General features: G+C 46.5%; 1 protein-coding gene across 2 annotated transcripts in view; it reads left to right on the top strand.

Annotated features, from left to right (window-relative positions):
- LOC124144709 (tyrosine-protein kinase HTK16-like) overlaps positions 1-22,512 on the top strand; it is a 60,659-nt gene that overhangs the window by 33,362 nt on the left and 4,785 nt on the right. For both annotated transcript variants that reach the window (XR_007219546.1, XM_046514247.2), the window contains exons 9-18: positions 1,261-1,398; positions 5,161-5,290; positions 6,005-6,082; positions 7,168-7,271; positions 7,773-7,854; positions 9,096-9,178; positions 12,555-12,698; positions 14,862-15,050; positions 15,969-16,060; positions 17,442-17,568. Coding sequence is in view for 1 of the 2 variants with exons in the window: in XM_046514247.2 (XP_046370203.2) it covers positions 1,261-1,398; positions 5,161-5,290; positions 6,005-6,082; positions 7,168-7,271; positions 7,773-7,854; positions 9,096-9,178; positions 12,555-12,698; positions 14,862-15,050; positions 15,969-16,060; positions 17,442-17,568 (1,167 nt within the window). In the remaining variant the exon portion in view is untranslated. The remainder of the gene's footprint in view (positions 1-1,260; positions 1,399-5,160; positions 5,291-6,004; positions 6,083-7,167; positions 7,272-7,772; positions 7,855-9,095; positions 9,179-12,554; positions 12,699-14,861; positions 15,051-15,968; positions 16,061-17,441; positions 17,569-22,512) is intronic.

The raw sequence follows: 22,512 nt of genomic DNA on the forward strand, positions 1-22,512 counted from the left end.
TTGAAAGATCAGTCCAGAGGGATGAGTGATATATTATGTCACTTGTTCTCAGAATTCGTAGCTAGTTCAGGGGCACGGGTGGTCTAGTCGTCTAAGGCGCCGCGATTCCCTGTGCAGAGTTGCGTCCTTTGGGCACGCCAGAAACCTATGATTGTGGGTTCAAATCCTGGTTCGCCCCGATTATGTTTGTAGGTTTGTCAACACCATACCCGTGCTCGTGGGTTTCACTGAAGTGGTAAATGTCTGAGACCTGCATCACTTTGGGCTTTCCTCCCACATTAAGCTGACAAGCCGCGATATAACTGTAAAAGTGTTAAAGGCGGCGTTAAACCTACCTCACTCACTCGTAGCTAGCTCTGCCTGACTTATTACTAGTGAAATTACAGAATGGAGAACTGCCAAAGAAATTTTATCATCAAGAACTTGCTTTCATGGGAGATATCACTTTGGTGAGGTAATTCGATATATGCTTATTGTTGTCACTATCATGAAATTGCAGCGCAGTGCCTTGCAGACCATTATGACATCATCGGTTACTATGACATCACAATCAAATGACGTCACTACTTTTACATTCAAGACACTGGTTATAACTGTTTACACACTGAAAAAGTTGGCAGAATGATTTCGAATGAACCTTGGATATTTGCTACTTTTGTCAACACTTAGATTAAAATTTGCTATATAGCCCACAAATATTAATAGCCATTGAGAAATACCATCATAAAGTTTGTTGTTGTCCTAATCACAATTTAGTTGTCTTGGACTTGTGGACAAGTGTGAATTTCGAAGGCTGTGTACTATAAAAGCTATGATGAGCAGTGTTGGAAATTTATTATGACAGTCAAGGAGCCCATCTCATAATGCTTATGATAATCATCCAGTATTTAAGGGACCCGTGAAGATTCCGAGGTAGAATAGGTCATCAGCAACCCATGCTTGCCTGTAAAAGGTGACTATGTTTGTCGTAAAAGGCGACTAACGGGATCGGGTGGTCAGGCTCACTGACTTGGTTGATGCATGTCATCGATCCCAATTGCGTGGATCGATGCTCATGATGTCAATCACTGGATTGTCTGGTCCAGACTCGATTATTTACAGACCGCCATCATATAGCTGGAATATTGCTGAGTGCGGCATTTAACAACAAACCAACCAACCAACCCTTGTTCAAATACAGTAAGGACCCCGGGACCGTTCTTAATTTCGAACACTGATGTTGGATGTCAACCACGAGTTGTACCTGCTTTTCTTACACAGGGAGCGATGCAGATGTTTGAATTTCACGGGATGAGAGAAGGACTGTTTTTGATTCGACCAAGCAAGAAACATTTTGGCTGGCATGTGCTCAGCTTGTGTCACAGTCGAGCGGCCTTCAACTACGAGATCAGGAACCAGGTAGGTGACTGGGACCCTTGCCGCTGTCATTACACGCTTCTTGTCAGTTAATGATTACCCCAGTTATGCAATTATTATTGTTTAAAGTGAAATGTTATTAGTTATTGTGTCTTTCGTTGCCGTTTACAGTGTCATATCAGCGAGGTGTCACCGAGCCCAATATTATTCTGCTAACCTAATATGACACTGTATACGGCAACTAAAGACACCATAACGAATTTATTATTCTGAAAAGTTAACACTCTCTGGTATCCATATCGCACATTTTGCCTTTTATTGGAGATTTCCTCATCGGTGCTACTAGCAAAGTGCTTGACAGCCATTGCTGATGTCAAAGGGAGACCACTCTTCAATCTTAAGAGACCAAACCTTGTTGAAAATTTTAACAATAATCTTTATCAATAAAGTCACGAATGTGATCTAAAAAACAGATTAACATCCTTGCCTATCACAATTAATGATAGTAAAACACAAACAGAGTTAATTAACAAAATTTTGGTACCAGCATTTCCATGTGAAATATATGAGATGGGTGTTGGAAAATCCAAGATGGCTGTTACTGACGGTATACCGTCTCATATTAGGTCAGTAACAACCATCTTGGATTTTTACTGACGGTATACAGGCTCATGTGGGGTCAGGAGCTCTGCTCTCTGATTGGTTAATCTCACTTTGAGGTATAATAAAACATGATTTAGGTAAATCTTAAAATTAATGCATCTCCAAATTAATACGACTATTGGCCCCTAGCCAGAAATGCGACTCAATATTTATTAGTGGAATGATATAAATCCTTACCTTCTTCCATCCTTACCTGATCCAATCAAACAGCAAACAGCACCATTTTGTAGCACTGAGTAGAATACTTCCGTAAAAACAATAAAGTATTCCTAAAAACAACACATAGTTTATCCGTTTATTCTGCTAACTGGCATTAAGGAAGTTCAAAGGAAATAAGATAATTGAACCAACAACCGTTACAACGGTTCACTGATTGGTATCCAGAGGTGTCAACAAATTTGAAGGCAGATGACTAGACAAAGGCTGTAGATATATGTTAAATACCGGGTACTTGTCACAACTGCTGCTCAATAAACCGTGACGTGGAATAGATAGTTGTTTGTGTTAATATTCAAGTTGGTATTTCCACTATCCAAAGTGTGCAGTGAGGCCGTCTTATTGTTGATTGTCATTTTGGTGACATAATTGCAAAGTTTAATTAATGCGAGCAAAGATCACTCGCATTTAATTCACGCTCGCATTACTGAAAATCTGGAAATTAATGCATCTCCTGCGACTCAATATCAATGCGACTCCCCCCACCCCATCCCCAGTGGAATGATACACATCCTTACCTTAATCCAATCAAACAGAAAATAGCACTTATTAGCGCTAGTAGAGCACCTCTGTTAAAACAATAAACAGTGTTTTCCTAAAAACAATACACAGTTTATATGTTTACTCTGTTGACTGGCATTGAGGAAGTTCAAAGGCAATAAAATAATTGAACCAACCACAGTTCACTGATTGGTATGCGGCAAAGGTGTCAGGAAGCTTGACATGAGTGGGTAGAACTCTTGACCCGGGCAGTGATAACTCACCGGATGGCCAATGTGTCATTCCTATTCTTTAAATGACATTGTTATATACTTGTTGTAATAGCTGCTCTAAAAACCATGTTTTGTGTTTATATTCAAGTTGGTATTGCCGCTATCCTAAGTGTGCAGTGAGGCCGTCTTATTGTTGATAGTCATTTGGAGACATAAATGTGCTGTTAATTAATCCGAGCAAAGACCACTCGCATTTTTTTCCGCATTTAATTCACACTCGTGTTAATTTCAAGATTTACAGTAATTTCAAGATTTATAGGACATCTATTCCATTGTATGAAAGACCGGTCACATGACAGCGAAACTGATTTCCATAAGTATATGAACTCTATAATTTGATGTTGATGTCAACGATGCGAGACTATTATTGACGTGATGTAAACACTGACAAACTGCTGTCACATTCCTGAGGAAAACCAGGCAATTCCCTGTCATGAATAAACACAGAAGCGTTGTTACTGATCATTAAGAAATAAAAATTCAGCATTTTTGCATGCACTGGAAAAAGTCAGAGCGTTTGACTGCATGCATGTGATTGAATATCATCTCAAGAAACCATTCTATCAACTCAATCCATGCATAGACTGCCAGTCATAGTGTCATCCCACAGCAATATAATTGACTTCAATATGACACATGTTCATGATGATAATGACTAACGCTTATAGTGACAACAAGCTCACTGACAACAAATATATCCCCTGCCATGTTGTTTGTTGACCGTGTCGGCCATTTTGACCTCCTGTGCTTTAAATAAAAGTATTCCAATGCATTGTCAATGTCACTACTTACTGCGGTAGTATTACTTCTCTATATGTTTCCATGGTTTGGGGGGCACGGGTGGCCCAGTCGTCTAAGGCGCCGCGATTTGCTGTGCAGAGTTGCGTCCCTTGGGCACGCCAGAAACCTATGATTGTGGGTTCGAATCCCGGTTCGCCCCGATTATGTTTCTAGGTTTGTCAGCACCATACCCGTGCTTGTGGGTTTCACCGAAGTGGTAAACGTCTGAGACCTGCATCACTTCGGGCTTTCCTCCCACACGAAGCTGACACGCTGCGATATAACTGGAATACTGTTTAAAGCGGCGTTAAACACAACTCTCTCCTTCTGACTACTGGGAGCATGTTTGGTCATGAAGTCTTTGATATGCTTTTAGAAGAACATGAACACATAACACTTCTTTATGGATAACAGCTTCTTTTGTTCTTTGTAATGACATTTCCAGAGCTCCAGATAAGCTTTCGGTGTTGTGGGTATTTTACCCATGCATTTTAAAATCATTGGGTATCAGTAATTCTATCTGAGTATTCAGATTTCTGTTACCCACTAGTTTTTACACATGTGGGTATTTAAGTTAAATATTTAAAAAACACTATTCATCTAGTCCCTGCAAACTGGTGTCGTGTGGGTTCGAGAGCTTTATAGGACTAAAAAAAACCACGATACTTCCACAAGAAAAAGTGATGGCAAATGATCGTGATGTAACTGTCATCGTGGAATTTGGCAAGGTTGACCGAATGCCCATTTATAATTTCAAAATAAGTTGCTGATTTGCTAATCGAATATGCCGGGTTACTTCACAATATTTGGATGATACGCACAAGTTTTATTTTTGTAGCTTATCTGTAATGTTCGTTGCGTATTTGATACGCTTGGATTTTATTTTACTGCATTTCTGATGCGTATTTTACGCAGATACGCAGCTTATCTGGAGCTCTGCATATCAAAGCTTCTTCCTGCCCATTGTACAATATCATCATGTATGCGTAGCGGCCATCAATTTTCTGAGTCCCGTGATGGGGTTCGAACCACGGACCTTCTGAGGTCGGATGCCTTGTCCATATGACCAAAGAACGCCAACCCAAACAGCAAGCTGACAAGGTAATGATGTCATCTATGGGATGACTCCATGCCCTGCTACATACTCCCTCGTCACACCGAAGGACCAGGTTCAATTCCCCACATGGTTACAATGTGTGAAGCCGAGGGATATTGCTAAAAGTTGCATAAAACACTCACTCACGACTGGGCCGCCCGTGCCCCCGAAGGAGCTTTAAGTACCTGTCAAACGTTGTTACAGATAATAAAATAAGTTGTTAGTCATAAAAAGGTGTCATGTATTCATGCATGGTCATGTCTGTTTTCTGCGCAGGACTACGAGGGGCGTCTGGTTCACTTCATCGACGACGGCCCATACCTGCTGTCCCTGGAACATGTGGTCTACCACTACACCCGACAGATGGACGGGCTGCCTTGTATGCTCACAGCGTCCCTCAACTCAAGTACGCACTCGACTTTCTCTGTTGGGGCGGTGGGGTAGTGGTTAAAGTGGTCACTCATCATGCTCAAGTACTGGGTTTTATTCCTTGTTGTGTGTGAAGCTAGTTTTGGTTTCTGGTGATGTGATATTGCTGGAATGTTGCTAAAAGCACTGTAGGAACAACTCATAGTCTTTGGCAAATAGTGGGCAAGCCTAAACTGCTCTCAGCAAAATTGTCAGTAGGCTTTCATGTTATAAACTGGTATGGACAATAATTATTCTGAGGCTAATAGTCCGAACAATATGTTACTAGACTCGGCTGCAGACATGTCCAAATCAATCAGATCTTTTACTCTGGTAAAGATATGAAGCCAAATTCTTTCAGAATGCTGACATGTGATTGGCTTCAGATTGGACAGTCAGAGGTATTTTATTTGAGTAAAATATCTGATTTTGATGAAATTGCACACACTCTGACTCCCCTTGTCTGTTGGATATATACATACAATTATGACATATTGATGCCTCAGTGTGAATGGACTTAAAGCCTAAGGTATTGCAGAAATTAAACCCTGTACGAATAAATGATAATAGTTGTGAAACCTTACTGAAGAGGCGGAAAGTTTACAAGGTCACTCTGACCTTTATAGTCAATGAGAACAGATAAGATTAAATATTTATACACTGAACAAATATTGATGGATTTATTATCATTCATAATTTTCTTTGTTCTCAGCTCAGAGAGTAATTGAAGTAATAGTGCCAAGAGCGCACACGTCAGACAACAGCTATCCAAGACCAATATCTCAGCCAGGTAAACACCATGTCTGGAAATAAATCAAAATTCCGCTCGACCTGTAAGTGAAAAAACAAATCAAAGTGACCACTGGTCCATAGACAGAGCAAAGTTCCTCTTGGTCTGGAGACATACAAACACATCTAAGTTCCTCCTGGTCTGAAGACAGACCAAAGTTTCCTCTTGGTTCATATCTTCCTGGTCTATAGACACACAAACAAATCCATGTTCCGCCTGGCCTACAATAAAACAAATCCATGTTCCTCCTGGCCTACACACAAACAAATCCACGTTCCTCCTGGCCTACAAACAAACAAATCCACGTTCCTCCTGGTCTACAGTCAAACAAATCCATGTTCCTCCTGGCCTACAGTCAAACAAATCCATGTTCCTCCTGGCCTACAATCAAACAATACATGTTCCTCCTGGCCTACAATCAAACAAATCCATGTTCCTCCTGGCCTACAATCAAACAAATCCATGTTCCTCCTGGCCTACAATCAAACAAATCCATGTTCCTCCTGGCCTACAATCAAACAAATCCATGTTCCTCCTGGCCTACAGTCAAACAAATCCATGTTCCCCCTGGCCTATAATCAAACAAATCCATGTTCCTCTTGGCCTACAATCAAACAAATCCATGTTCCTCTTGGCCTACAATCACACAAATCCATGTTCCTCCTTGCCTACAATCAAACAAATCCATGTTCCTCCTGGCCTACAGTCAAACAAATCCATGTTCCCCCTGGCCTATAATCAAACAAATCCATGTTCCCCCTGGCCTATAATCAAACAAATCCATGTTCCTCCTGGCCCACAGTCAAACAAATCCATGTTCCTCCTGGTTTGTAAACAAACAAACAAATCCATGTTCCTTCTGGCCTACAGTCAAACAAATCCATGTTCCTCCTGGCCCACAGTCAAACAAATCCATGTTCCTCCTGGTCTGGCCTTCAATCAAACAAATCCATGTTCCTCCTGGTCTGGCCTTCAATCAAACAAATCCATGTTCCTCCTGGCCTACAAGCAAACAAATCCATGTTCCTCCTGACCTGTAAACAAACAAAGAGGGATGGAGGTTGCATTATTGAATTATCTTGCAGATCCTCCAGGGCTTCCTCCGAGACCCACTGACGATCTGTACTCCGCACCCAACAAGAACAACCCAACTACGCCCGACCCTGTCACGCCGCCGGTGCCTGCTGGGGTGAGTCACACTGGCTGACAGGTCCTATTTATAGGTCACATTATTATAAATACAGGTAAAAAAAGTCTTTGTGAGTGGTGTCAAATTTGAGTAAAAGTCTGATTTTAATGAGATTGTCAATTATTTGCAGATTTTTGGACTAGACTGTAGTCCGGTCAAAATAACTATAGACCCACCACAAATTGCAACAGAAATGATATAGATACAAAAGGACTGCTTGTGACACAAGCTTTCATTTGATATATAATATGATATGGTTAAACAAAAAAATTTTTTTTGTATTTTGTATTGATTTACCCCTAAAGATCAACCCCAAACTAAACAATTTTCCCCAACTTAGATTTTCCTAGATTTTTACTATGTTGTAAGGGGATGTTTTCTGTTCATGAAACAGGAGAAATAATTTCTGTTGCAATTTGTGGTGGGTTTGGTAGGATTTGACACTATATTGACCCGACTACTGTCCATACAGCTGCTCATAGTCGGCCATGTTTGTTTCAGCCAATCCCCAATCGGAAGCCGGCAGATGCAGAACCGCAGCAAACAAATTTAACAATGATCCCACTTTCGAAAATCAAAAGAGGTAAGGCTCTCTGGTTTTTAGGCAATGGCTTTTGACAATAGTGTGCAGGCGGGTGGGTGGTGGTGTTTTTTTTGGGGGGGGTGTTCAAACTAGTATGTAACCAAATTTTGTTTACAATAATTTCAGCAAAATTATGTTGTCCTTAAGTATTGTAGCATTTCACTGCTGGGGTCATGTGTTTGAGACGCGGAAAATTTAAAGATTTGTTTTTTGTGAAAATGGAAATAAAAATGAAACATGTGGCAGCCTTTATGATGATGTGGGCTGTGCCTGAGAATCAAGACTATTATTAAGAGGTATAGGAGCCGCGTCTCGGATGGATGGAATAATAGAGGACATTATCAAGCACCACCAAAAGTCTTCCAGTCCTGGAGTACCACATGACATTCGCTTCTTGTGTATGCCCACATATGTATTAGTTGACAAAAATGGCACACCAAACTATATACTGGTAGTTTTTTCCCATATGTATATTAAAGTTCACATTTTGTGAGTGAGTGAACGAGTATTGTTTTACGCCGCTATTAGCAATATTCCAGCAACACCTGGGCGGGGGACACCATGGACTTCACACATTGTACCCATGTGGAGAATCGGACTCGGTCTTCGGCTTAACGAGCGAACGCTTTAACCACTAGGCTACCGCACCGGTGTGCATGGTATCTGTCAGTATTACAAAGACAATGCTCCTTTCTAATAGAACTTGTTCCATGAAAGATTCTGTGGGAACTTGGTTTACAATAGGTCATCAGTATCCCATTGCAGGTAGAGGTTGTCAGGGTTGTGGTTTGACTGATTGTGTGTCACTGTTTCTGACAGCTGGGGTTGTTGATCATGTGTTCAGGCTAACCAGGTCCATGGCCACCCGTGAAGATCCGGTGTGGAATAGGTCTTCAGCAACCCATTCTTGTCGTAAAAGGCCACTGTGCTTGTCATAAGAGGTGACTAACGGGATCAGACTCGCTGACTTGGTTGATGCATGTCATCGTATTCCAATTCCATGGATTGATGCTCATGATATCAATCACTGGATTGTCTGTTCCAGACTCGATTATTTACAAACTGACATCATATAGCTGGAATATTGCTGAGTGCAGCATTAAACAACAAATGAACAAACAAACAAACAGGTCCATGGCTGATTATAAGAGGACCGTGGAGCTGGAATATTGTCAACTACTTTGTTACATGACATCACTTACTGTTACATGCACAGCTAAAGTTGAGCATTCTGTGTGCAGGTTCAGAGCTGGGCCAGGGAGAGTACGGCTCTGTGCTGAAGGGCACTTTGATAACTCACAAGGGCACGTTCAGGAGTGAGAAGGTAGGTGAACTCGTTCAGCAAGACTGCCAAGATTCACAAGGGCACGTTCAGGAGTGAGAAGGTAGGTGAACTCGTTCAGCCAGACTGCCAAGATTCACAAGGGCACGTTCAGGAGTGAGAAGGTAGGTGAACTCGTACAGCCAGTCTGCCAAGATTCACAAGGGCACGTTCAGGAGTGAGAAGGAAGGTGAACTCGTTCAGCCAGACTGCCAAGATTCACAAGGGCACGTTCAGGAGTGAGAAGGTAGGTGAACTCGTTCAGCCAGACTGCCAAGATTGACAAGGGCACGTTCAGGAGTGAGAAGGTAGGCGAACTCGTTCAGCCAGACTGCCAAGATTCATAAGGGCACGTTCGGGAGTGAGAAGGTAGGTGAACTCGTTCAGCCAGACTGCCAAGATTCACAAGGGCACGTTCAGGAGTGAGAAGGTAGGTGAACTCGTTCAGCCAGACTGCCAAGATTCATAAGGGCACGTTCAGGAGTGAGAATGTAGGTGAACTCATTCAACCAGACTGCCAAGATTCACAAGGGCACGTTCAGGAGTGAGAAGGTAGGTGAACTCGTTCAGCCAGACTGCCAAGATTCACAAGGGCACGTTCAGGAGTGAGAAGGTAGGCGAACTCGTTCAGCCAGACTCCCAAGATTAACAAGGGGCACGTTCAGGAGTGAGAAGGTAGGTGAACTCGTTCAGCCAGACTGCCAAGATTCACAAGGGCACGTTCAGGAGTGAGAAGGTAGGCGAACTCGTTGAGCCAGTCTGCCAAGATTCACAAGGGCACGTTCAGGTGTGAGAAGGTAGGTGAACTCGTTCAGCCAGACTGCCAAGATTCACAAGGGCACGTTCAGGAGTGAGAAGGTAGGCGAACTCGTTCAGCCAGACTGCCAAGATTAACAAGGGGCACGTTCAGGAGTGAGAAGGTAGGTGAACTCGTTCAGCCAGAGTGGCAAGATTCACAAGGGCACGTTCAGGAGTGAGAAGGTAGGTCAGCTCGTTCAGCCAGACTGCCAAGATTCACAAGGGGCACGTTCAGGAGTGAGAAGGTAGGTGAACTCGTTCAGCCAGACTGCCAAGATTCACAAGGGCACGTTCAGGAGTGAGAAGGTAGGTGAACTCGTTCAGCCAGACTGCCAAGATTCACAAGGTGCACGTTCAGGAGTGAGAAGGTAGGTGAACTCGTACAGCCAGAGTGGCAAGATTCACAAGGGCACGTTCAGGAGTGAGAAGGTAGGTGAACTCGTTCAGCCAGACTGCCAAGATTCACAAGGGCACGTTCAGGAGTGAGAAGGTAGGTGAACTCGTTCAGCCAGAGTGCCAAGATTCACAAGGGCACGTTCAGGAGTGAGAAGGTAGGTGAACTCGTTCAGCCAGACTGCCAAGATTCACAAGGGCACGTTCAGGTGTGAGAAGGTAGGTGAACTCGTTGAGCCAGTCTGCCAAGATTCACAAGGGCACGTTCAGGAGTGAGAAGGTAGGTGAACTCGTTCAGCCAGACTGCCAAGATTCACAAGGGCACGTTCAGGAGTGAGAAGGTAGGTGAACTCGTTCAGCCAGAGTGGCAAGATTCACAAGGGCACGTTCAGGAGTGAGAAGGTAGGTCAGCTCGTTCAGCCAGACTGCCAAGATTCACAAGGGGCACGTTCAGGAGTGAGAAGGTAGGTGAACTCGTTCAGCCAGACTGCCAAGATTCACAAGGGCACGTTCAGGAGTGAGAAGGTAGGTGAACTCGTTCAGCCAGACTGCCAAGATTCACAAGGTGCACGTTCAGAAGTGAGAAGGTAGGTGAACTCGTACAGCCAGAGTGGCAAGATTCACAAGGGCACGTTCAGGAGTGAGAAGGTAGGCGAACTCGTTCAGCCAGAGTGCCAAGATTCACAAGGGCACGTTCAGGAGTGAGAAGGTAGGTGAACTCGTTCAGCCAGAGTGCCAAGATTCACAAGGGCACGTTCAGGAGTGAGAAGGTAGGTGAACTCGTTCAGCCAGTCTGCCAAGATTCACAAGGTGCACATTCAGGAGTGAGAAGGTAGGTGAACTCGTTCAGCCAGACTGCCAAGATTCACAAGGGGCACGTTCAGGAGTGAGAAGGTAGGTTTATTGGTTCAGCCAGACTGCCAAGATTCACAAGGGGCACGTTCAGGAGTGAGAAGGTAGGCGAACTCGTTCAGCCAGACTGCCAAGATTCACAAGGTGCATGTTCAGGAGTGAGAAGGTAGGTCGACTCGTTCAGCCAGACTGCCAAGATTCACAAGGACACGTTCAGGAGTGAGAAGGTAGGTGAACTCGTTCAGCCAGTCTGCCAAGATTCACAAGGGCACGTTCAGGAGTGAGAAGGTAGGTGAACTCGTTCAGCCAGCCTTGCTGACTTGGTTGATGCATGTCATCGATCCCAATTGCGTGGATCGATGCTCGTGATATCAATCACTGGATTGTCTTGGTGTTAAACAACAAACCAACCAACATGTACAATGTTTGGCTAGTTGCTAAAGTACTCATGGAAATGAAAAAAAAATGTTTTGCTGGATTTAATAATCGACACAAAGCATTACGTAGATGTAAATACCAAATAACAAAACAAATGGAAAAGTACTAGTCTGGATTTGCTAGTGCTCAATACAAAATGTACTTCACAGGAGGTAATTTGTAGGGACTTTCAACATTCAAAAATAAAACTAAGTCCAAATTGACATGGCAGAAACAGGCTATAGGCATTATGCAAATTAGCCTGGAAAAAAAGTTATCAAAACAACAATAAAAATAACAGCTATGTTTCTGTACATAATAATAATGACATGTAAGTTGTTGTTTGAGAAGGGAATATGTTACTTTTACGTTCTGATATTTTGACGATGATTCACTATCCCACAATGCCACTCACAAATCACTAACCACTGACAAATCACATGCACGGGGGTTTTAAGCACCTGTTTTCACTTGTCGTCAAGGTGTCATAGGTCATGGACATTCACCTTGATCTACTCACACCTGGTTATGCTCAGTTTCACAATAGTCTGTTTTGTTCATATTTTTACACACTTTTACGTTTGATACGCTGTATTTGTGCCAAGGCCCAATAAGTACTAATTGAGTTGTTTGAATATTTATATATTTTGTATATTAACTGCAGTTATTTAAAATCTGAGATTGAAAAAACAGTTTTTTTTCATTTCCGTGAGTACTTTATTACCCCTTGCATGTGGATGACTCAATAATTCTAACCAGATTTGATTTGAAGTAGTTCTTTGCCATCAGTCATGTCAAACCTTTAAATGCAACACAAAAATTTAATAAGAAGAGTCGTTTGTCCAAAACAAGTATAAGACTAGACTTACATGGAGGCAGTGAGATGATGCTTACTGTGGAGTGTGTATATTACTTGCAGATAGATGTGGCGCTGAAGACTTTCCATGATGGGTCCGTGGAGAATGCCAATAGTTTCCTGGCTGAAGCCCGAGTGATGCAGTCTCTCCAACATGCCTGCATCCTCAGTCTGCTGGGTGTCTGCGAGGGACCACCTCTCATGCTGGTCAGTGTCAGGGAGTCATCTCTATAGTAGTGTAGGTGTGAGTGAGATGCTAGATGCTGTCTGCTGTGAGTGACATGCTAGATGATGTCTGCTGTGAGTGACATGCTAGATGATGTCTGCTGTGAGTGACATGCTAGATGATGTCCGCTGTGAGTGACATGCTAGATGATGTCCGCTGTGAGTGACAACTGACATGCTAGATGATGTCTGCTGTGAGTGACAACTGACATGCTAGATGATGTCTGCTGTGAGTGACATGCTAGATGATGTCCGCTGTGAGTGACAACTGACATGCTAGACGATCTCTGCTGTGAGTGACATGCTAGATGATGTCTGCTGTGAGTGACAACTGACATGCTAGACGATGTCTGCTGTGAGTGACATGCTAGATGATGTCTGCTGTGAGTGACAACTGACATGCTAGACGATGTCTGCTGTGAGTGACAACTGACATGCTAGATGATGTCTGCTGTGAGTGACATGCTAGATGATGTCTGCTGTGACTGACAACTGACATGCTAGATGATGTCTGCTGTGAGTGACAACTGACATGCTAGACGATTTCTACTGTGAGTGACATGCTTGATGGTGCCTGCTGTGAGTGACATGCTAGATGATGACTGCTGTGACTGACAACTGACATGCTAGATGATGTTAGCTGTGAGTGACAACTGACATGCTAGACGATGTCTGCTGTGAGTGACATGCTAGATGATGTCTGCTGTGAGTGAGATGCTAGATGATGTCTGCTGTGAGTGACAACTGACATGCTAGACGATGTCTGCTGTGAGTGACAACTGACATGCTAGACGATGTCTGCTGTGAGTGACATGCTAGATGATGTCTGCTGTGACTGACAACTGACATGCTAGACGATGTCTGCTGTGAGTGACATGCTAGATGATGTCTGCTGTGACTGACAACTGACATGCTAGATGATGTCTGCTGTGAGTGACAACTGTGACATGCTAGACGATGTCTGCTGTGAGTGACATGCTAGATGATGTCTGCTGTGACTGACAACTGACATGCTAGATGGTGCCTGCTGTGAGTGACATGCTAGATGATGTCTGCTGTGACTGACAACTGACATGCTAGATGATGTCTGCTGTGACTGACAACTGACATGCTAGATGATGTCTGCTGTGAGTGACAACTGTGACATGCTAGATGATGTCTGCTGTGAGTGACAACTGACATGCTAGATGATGTCTGCTGTGAGTGACATGCTAGATGATGTCTGCTGTGACTGACAACTGACATGCTAGATGATGTCTGCTGTGAGTGACATGCTAGATGATGTCTGCTGTGAGTGACATGCTAGATGATGTCTGCTGTGAGTGACATGCTAGATGATGTCTGCTGTGACTGACAACTGACATGCTAGACGATGTCTGCTGTGAGTGACATGCTAGATGATGTCTGCTGTGACTGACAACTGACATGCTAGATGATGTCTGCTGTGAGTGACAACTGTGACATGCTAGATGATGTCTGCTGTGAGTGACATGCTAGATGATGTCTGCTGTGACTGACAACTGACATGCTAGATGGTGCCTGCTGTGAGTGACATGCTAGATGATGTCCGCTGTGACTGACAACTGACATGCTAGATGATGTCTGCTGTGACTGACAACTGACATGCTAGATGATGTCTGCTGTGAGTGACAACTGACATGCTAGACGATGTCTGCTGTGAGTGACATGCTAGATGATGTCTGCTGTGACTGACAACTGACATGCTAGATGATGTCTGCTGTGAGTGACATGCTAGATGATGTCTGCTGTGAGTGAGATGCTAGATAATGTCTGCTGTGAGTGACATGCTAGATGATGTCTGCTGTGAGTGACAACTGACATGCTAGACGATGTCTGCTGTGAGTGACATGCTAGATGATGTCTGCTGTGAGTGAGATGCTAGATGATGTCTGCTGTGAGTGACATGCTAGATGATGTCTGCTGTGACTGACAACTGACATGCTAGATGATGTCTGCTGTGAGTGACAACTGTGACATGCTAGACGATGTCTGCTGTGACTGACAACTGACATGCTAGATGATGTCTGCTGTGAGTGACATCCTAGACAATGTCTGCTGTGAGTGACAACTGTGACATGCTAGACGGTGCCTGTTTGAATGTCGTGTCCACAATGTCTGCTTCAGGTGGAGGAGTATGTGCCGATGGGGTCCATGCTGGACTTCCTCCTGGACCACGAAGAAAAGATTGATGTGAAGACAGACTTGTACCTGTGGGCGGCACAGATCGCTAACGGCATGAAGTACCTGGAGACTCAGAGACTCGTTCACCGAGATCTGGCTGCCAGAAACATCCTGTTGAAGGATATGAAGCAGGTTGGTCGACTAATTAATCAGAGGGTCATTACTTGTTTTGGCAGACACCTCCATGGCATAGTGGATAGAGAGTCTGCCCTGAGAGTGAAAGGGCGGTGGTTTGATCCCTGGTTTGACGTCCCCAAACTTGTTAAAAGATGGGACTTGTTACATCAACTTGCGCTTGGCATTAAGGGTATAATAAAGACAGGTCAGCTCGGAGTCAGTATGCTGTATCTGACTGGGGTATCCATGTTAAAACTGCAGTATGCTAGTTTAGTGGGCTACTATAAAACCGGCTTTAGTCTGGACAGGTACAAGCAGCCACACATTCTGCTTTTATTATTTCCCTTTGGAACTGCCTGTTACTGTTCACTTTCAAGGTATAGAAATTAGATATTCTGCTTTTAATGCTTTGTACATTTGCACTAAGAATATTGAAGACTGACTGATGATTGGCTTGTTTGATGGTCACCTGATGTGACCTATTTTGTATTGTTAATTAATCTGAAACATGGATTTCATTTTTACAGTATTAAAGAAGATGTTATCCATAAAATTGTGTCTACTTTGTCATCCATCAACTTCTAAGTAATGCGGGGGCACGGATGGCCCAGTTGTCTAAGGCGCCGCGATTCGCTATGCAGAGTTGCGTCCCTTGGGCACGCCAGAAACCTATGATTGTGGGTTCGAATCCCGGTTTGCACGGATTATGTTTCTAGGTTTGTCAGCACCATACCTGTGCTCGTGGGTTTCACCGAAGAGGTAAACCTCGAAGACCTGCATCACTTCGGGCTTTCCTCCCACATTAAGCTGACACGCCGTGATATAACTGGAATATTGTTAAAAGCGGCGTTAAACCCAACTCACTCACTCACTCTAAGTAATGCCTATCAAACAATTCATGGATTTATTTTTATTTCTCATCTTCACTTTCAGATTAAGATCAGTGACTTTGGCCTATCACGAGCTGTGGGGACAGAGAGTGATTATTACAAGGCTACACATGGTGGTCGATGGCCCATCAAATGGTTGGTGTAATAGCATGGGTAGAAATGCATTTGGGCACATTTGATAGATGTTCAGGGGTTGCCCGTTGAAACTCAAGTGTCTCAATCTCATTAAAATAAGATCTCAGTTCTCGCTACTGCTAAACAAAGATCTGAGGTCATCCCATTAGGGGTCACGTCAGAACGATCTTTCATCCGACCAATCATAGCTTTGCTTACCAGATCCTAAAAGTGACAGTCGGAATGTGGTTTCTAATCATGCAAGCTAAAAAAATTTAACATGGGGTATTCCGGATGACAGTTGCGGGCCATCTATTAGCCATTCCAGAATGTTCTTTTGTTCATGTACCAAATTTTTAATCGAGAATTTGTCAAAATATGTTTCGAAAGCGTTGCCGCCAATTTGAAATTAGTGCCATAAAGCACAAGAAAGCAGCCTTCTGATTGGTTAATGACGACTTCTTGTCAGTCATTTCATTGGTCAGTCGAAGTTCGTGAAAAGTCGATCTGAAATGACCTGTAATGGGGCGTTGTTTACCGGTAGCGAGAACTAAGATTTGATTTTAATGAGATTTAGACAAACAACTTATCTCGAACTCAGTGCGTGTCATTTGAACCCTGAGCTAGGTAATTAGCAGCTGTAAATGTCCCCTTCCTTTTCACAGATGAACAATGCCCATTTCAATTTCTGAATCCCCAGGTATAGTTTTCAGAATGATATTGTGTCGCACATGGCTATGACAAGACTACTGTTCTACGTGGCGAGAAGCCTAACTTAATTATTCGCTAAAGGTCCAAAAGCCTTCTTTCAGGGAGACTTCACTGAAGCTTTATTCCATATAATAATTAATTATCAACTTCCATAATTTGTGTATTGAATTTTATTTATTTTTTCTTCCTTTGAACCTTTCAAGCCACATGATATTGTTACCAAAAATAACATTTGTTATTATCAAGGATATCAAAGTGAGTGAGTGAGTGAGTATGGTTTTACGCCGCTTTTAGCAATATTCCAGCAATATCACGGCCGGGGACACCAGAAATGGGCTTCACACATTGTACCCATTGTAACATTTCTTCTGTATAGTTCTCTATATTTCTTTGTTAAGAATTCTTTCCAAGAATGTGTAGGAAAATATTTCTTCTATTTTTTAATAGATATTTCTTCAGTAAGAATTCTTTTCTAGAATGTGTAGGAAAATATTTCCAAATTTTTAAATGAGAATTAATTTCTAATGTACATTTTCTTAAAAAACATAAGATCTAGTTAATGTTATCAAAAAAGCATTCAGAAATATATTTTCTCATGTCACTCACTGGAGAATCTTCATTTGAGTTGTTTTCCCTTAAAATGAGGAAATTATTTTTGTCAGTGAAGTGTATACGACGTGCTGTGTTGCAGGTATGCCCCAGAGAGTGTTAACTATGGCCAGTTTTCTCACGCTAGCGATGTGTGGAGCTACGGTGTCACTCTGTGGGAGATGTTTACATTCGGGGAGCCGCCTTACGGGGAGATGAAGGGGATCGAGGTCTGTATCTACAGTCTTCTCCCATGTACCCTGTCTGTGGGTCCTATCTCCCCTCTCTGCTGGTCCCATCTCCCCTCTCTGTGGGTCCTATCTCCTCTCTGTAGGTCCTATCTCCCCTCTCTGTGGGTCCTATCTCCCCTCTCTGCTGGTCCCATCTCCCCTCTCTGTGGGTCCTATCTCCTCTCTGTAGGTCCTATCTCCCCTGTCTGTGGGTCCTATCTCCCCTCTCTGCTGGTCCCATCTCCCCTCTCTGTGGGTCCTATCTCCTCTCTGTAGGTCCTATCTCCCCTCTCTGTGGGTCCTATCTCCTCTCTGTAGGTCCCATCTCCCCTCTCTGTGGGTCCTATCTCCACTCTCCGTGGGTCCTATCTCCTCTCTCTGTGAGTCCTATCTCCCCTCTCTGTGGGTCCTATCTCCCCTCTCTGTGGGTCCTACCTCCCCTCTCTGTGGTTCCTATCTCCCCTCTCTGTGGTTCCTACCTCCCCTCTCTGTGGGTCCTACCTCCCCTCTCTGTGGTTCCTATCTCCCCTCTCTGTGGTTCCTACCTCCCCTCTCTGTGGTTCCTATCTCCCCTCTCTGTGGTTCCTACCTCCCCTCTCTGTGGGTCCTATCTCCCCTCTCTGTGGGTCCTACCTCCCCTCTCTGTGGTTCCTATCTCCCCTCTCTGTGGGTCCTATCTCCCCTCTCTGCTGGTCCCATCTCCCCTCTCTGTGGGTCCTATCTCCACTCTCCGTGGGTCCTATCTCCTCTCTCTGTGAGTCCTATCTCCCCTCTCTGTGGGTCCTATCTCCCCTCTCTGTGGGTCCTACCTCCCCTCTCTGTGGTTCCTATCTCCCCTCTCTGTGGGTCCTATCTCCCCTCTCTGCTGGTCCCATCTCCCCTCTCTGTGGGTCCTATCTCCACTCTCCGTGGGTCCTATCTCCTCTCTCTGTGGGTCCTACCTCCCCTCTCTGTGGGTCCTACCTCCCCTCTCTGTGGGTCCTATCTCCCCTCTCTGTGGGTCCTATCTCCCCTCTCTGTGGGTCCTACCTCCCCTCTCTGTGGGTCCTACCTCCCCTCTCTGTGGGTCCTATCTCCCCTCTCTGTGGTTCCTATCTCCCCTCTCTGTGGGTCCTATCTCCCCTCTCTGCTGGTCCCATCTCCCCTCTCTGTGGGTCCTATCTCCACTCTCCGTGGGTCCTATCTCCTCTCTCTGTGGGTCCTACCTCCCCTCTCTGTGGGTCCTACCTCCCCTCTCTGTGGGTCCTATCTCCCCTCTCTGTGGGTCCTATCTCCCCTCTCTGTGGGTCCTATCTCCCCTCTCTGTGGGTCCTATCTCCCCTCTCTATCGGTCCTATCTCCCCTCTCTGTGGGTCCTACCTCCTCTCTCTATCGGTCCTATCTCCCCTCTCTGTGGGTCCTATCTCCCCTCTCTGTGGGTCCTATCTCCCCTCTCTGTGGGTCCTATCTCCCCTCTCTGTGGGTCCTACCTCCCCTCTCTGCTGGTCCCATCTCCCCTCTCTGTGGGTCCTATCTCCACTCTCTGTGGGTCCTATCTCCCCTCTCTGTGGGTCCTACCTCCCCTCTCTGTGGGTCCTACCTCCCCTCTCTGTGGGTCCTATCTCCCCTCTCGGTGGGTCCTATCGCCCTTCTCTGTGGGTCCTATCTCCCCTCTCTGTGGGTCCTATCTCCCCTCTCTGTGGGTCCTACCTCCTCTCTCTATCGGTCCTATCTCCCCTCTCTGTGGGTCCTATCTCCCCTCTCTGTGAGTCCTATCTCCCCTCTCTGTGGGTCCTATCTCCCCTCTCTGTGGGTCCTATCTCCCCTCTCTGTGGGTCCTACCTCCTCTCTCTATCGGTCCTATCTCCCCTCTCTGTGGGTCCTATCTCCCCTCTCTGTGGGTCCTATCTCCCCTCTCTGTGGGTCCTATCTCCCCTCTCTGTGGGTCCTACCTCCTCTCTCTATCGGTCCTATCTCCCCTCTCTGTGGGTCCTATCTCCCCTCTCTGTGGGTTCTATCTCCCCTCTCTGTGGGTCCTATCTCCCCTGTCTGTGGGTCCTATCTCCCCTCTCTGTGGGTCCTACCTCCTCTCTCTATCGGTCCTATCTCCTCTCTCTATCGGTCCTATCTCCCCTCTCTGTGGGTCCTATCTCCCCTCTCTGTGGGTCCTATCTCCCCTCTCTGTGGGTCCTATCTCCCCTCTCTGTGGGTCCTATCGCCCCTCTCTATGGGTCCCATCTCCCCTCTCTGTGGGTCCCATCTCCCCTCTCTGTGGGTCCCATCTCCCCTCTCTGTGGGTCCCATCTCCCCTCTCTGTGGGTCCTATCGCCCCTCTCTGTGGTTCCTAGCTCACCTCTCTCTGTGGGTCCTATCTCCCCTCTCTGTGGTTCCTACCTCCCCTCTCTATGGGTCCCATCTCCCCTCTCTGTGGGTCCTATCTCCCCTCTCTGTGGGTCCTATCGCCCCTCTCTGTGGGTCCCATCTCCCCTCTCTGTGGGTCCTATCTCCCCTCTCTGTGGGTCCTATCTCCCCTCTCTGTGGTTCCTAGCTCACCTCTCTCTGTGGGTCCTATCTCCCCTCTCTGTGGTTCCTATCTCCCCTCTCTATGGGTCCCATCTCCCCTCTCTGTGGGTCCTATCTCCCCTCTCTGTGGGTCCTATCGCCCCTCTCTGTGGGTCCCATCTCCCCTCTCTGTGGGTCCTATCTCCCCTCTCTGTGGGTCCCATCTCCCCTCTCTGTGGGTCCTATCGCCCCTCTCTGTGGGTCCTATCTCCCCTCTCTGTGGTTCCTATCTCCCCTCTCTGTGGGTCCTACCTCCCCTCTCTGTGGGTCCTATCTCCCCTCTCTGTGGGTCCTATCTCCCCTCTCTATGGGTCCTAGCTCACCTCTCTCTATGGGTCCTACCTCCTCTCTCTATCGGTCCTATCTCCTCTCTCTGTGGGTCCTACCTCCTCTCTCTGTGGGTCCTACCTCCCCTCTCTGTGGGTCCTACCTCCCCTCTCTGTGGGTCCTATCTCCCCTCTCTATCGGTCCTATCTCCCCTCTCTGTGGGTCCTATCTCCCCTCTCTGTGGTTCCTATCTCCCCTCTCTGTGGGTCCTATCTCCACTCTCTGTGGGTCCTACCTCCCCTCTCTGTGGGTCCTATCTCCCCTCTCTGTGGGTCCTATCTCCCCTCTCTGTGGGTCCTATCTCCCCTCTCCGTGGGTCCTATCTCCCCTCTCTGTGGTTCCTACCTCCCCTCTCTATCGGTCCTATCTCCCCTCTCTGTGGGTCCTATCTCCCCTCTCTGTGGGTCCTATCTCCCCTCTCTATGGGTCCTATCTCCCCTCTCTGTGGGTCCTATCTCCACTCTCCGTGGGTCCTATCTCCTCTCTCTGTGAGTCCTATCTCCCCTCTCTGTGGGTCCTATCTCCCCTCTCTGTGGTTCCTATCTCCCCTCTCTGTGGGTCCTACCTCCTCTCTCTATCGGTCCTATCTCCCCTCTCTGTGGGTCCTATCTCCCCTCTCTGTGAGTCCTATCTCCCCTCTCTGTGGGTCCTATCTCCCCTCTCTGTGGGTCCTACCTCCTCTCTCTATCGGTCCTATCTCCCCTCTCTGTGGGTCCTATCTCCCCTCTCTGTGGGTCCTACCTCCCCTCTCTGTGGGTCCTACCTCCCCTCTCTGTGGGTCCTATCTCCCCTCTCTGTGGGTCCTATCTCCCCTCTCTGTGGGTCCTATCTCCCCTCTCTGTGGGTCCTACCTCCTCTCTCTATCGGTCCTATCTCCCCTCTCTGTGGGTCCTATCTCCCCTCTCTGTGAGTCCTATCTCCCCTCTCTGTGGGTCCTATCTCCCCTCTCTGTGGGTCCTATCTCCCCTCTCTGTGGGTCCTACCTCCTCTCTCTATCGGTCCTATCTCCCCTCTCTGTGGGTCCTATCTCCCCTCTCTGTGGGTCCTATCTCCCCTCTCTGTGGGTCCTATCTCCCCTCTCTGTGGGTCCTACCTCCTCTCTCTATCGGTCCTATCTCCCCTCTCTGTGGGTCCTATCTCCCCTCTCTGTGGGTCCTATCTCCCCTCTCTGTGGGTCCTATCTCCCCTCTCTGTGGGTCCTACCTCCTCTCTCTATCGGTCCTATCTCCTCTCTCTATCGGTCCTATCTCCCCTCTCTGTGGGTCCTATCTCCCCTCTCTGTGGGTCCTATCTCCCCTCTCTGTGGGTCCTATCTCCCCTCTCTGTGGGTCCTATCGCCCCTCTCTATGGGTCCCATCTCCCCTCTCTGTGGGTCCCATCTCCCCTCTCTGTGGGTCCCATCTCCCCTCTCTGTGGGTCCTATCTCCCCTCTCTGTGGGTCCTATCTCCCCTCTCTGTGGGTCCTATCTCCCCTCTCTGTGGGTCCTATCTCCCCTCTCTGTGGGTCCTATCGCCCCTCTCTATGGGTCCCATCTCCCCTCTCTGTGGGTCCTATCTCCCCTCTCTGTGGGTCCTATCTCCCCTCTCTGTGGGTCCTATCTCCACTCTCTGTGGGTCCTATCTCCCCTCTCTGTGGGTCCTATCTCCCCTCTCTGTGGGTCCTATCTCCCCTCTCTGTGGGTCCTATCTCCCCTCTCTGTGGGTCCTATCTCCCCTCTCTGTGGGTCCTATCTCCCCTCTCCGTGGGTCCTATCTCCCCTCTCCGTGGGTCCTATCTCCCCTCTCTGTGGGTCCTATCTCCCCTCTCCGTGGGTCCTATCTCCCCTCTCTGTGGGTCCTATCTCCACTCTCTGTGGGTCCTACCTCCCCTCTCTGTGGGTCCTATCTCCCCTCTCTGTGGGTCCTATCTCCCCTCTCTATGGGTCCTATCTCCTCTCTCTATCGGTCCTATCTCCCCTCTCTGTGGGTCCTATCTCCCCTCTCTGTGGGTCCTATCTCCCCTCTCTGTGGGTCCTATCTCCCCTCTCTGTGGGTCCTATCTCCCCTCTCTGTGGGTCCTACCTCCCCTCTCTGTGG

The sequence above is a fragment of the Haliotis rufescens genome, unplaced genomic scaffold, assembly GCF_023055435.1.
Source record: "Haliotis rufescens isolate VD_foot unplaced genomic scaffold, xgHalRufe1.0.p SCAF_9, whole genome shotgun sequence".
Taxonomy (NCBI): Eukaryota; Metazoa; Mollusca; class Gastropoda; order Lepetellida; family Haliotidae; genus Haliotis; species Haliotis rufescens.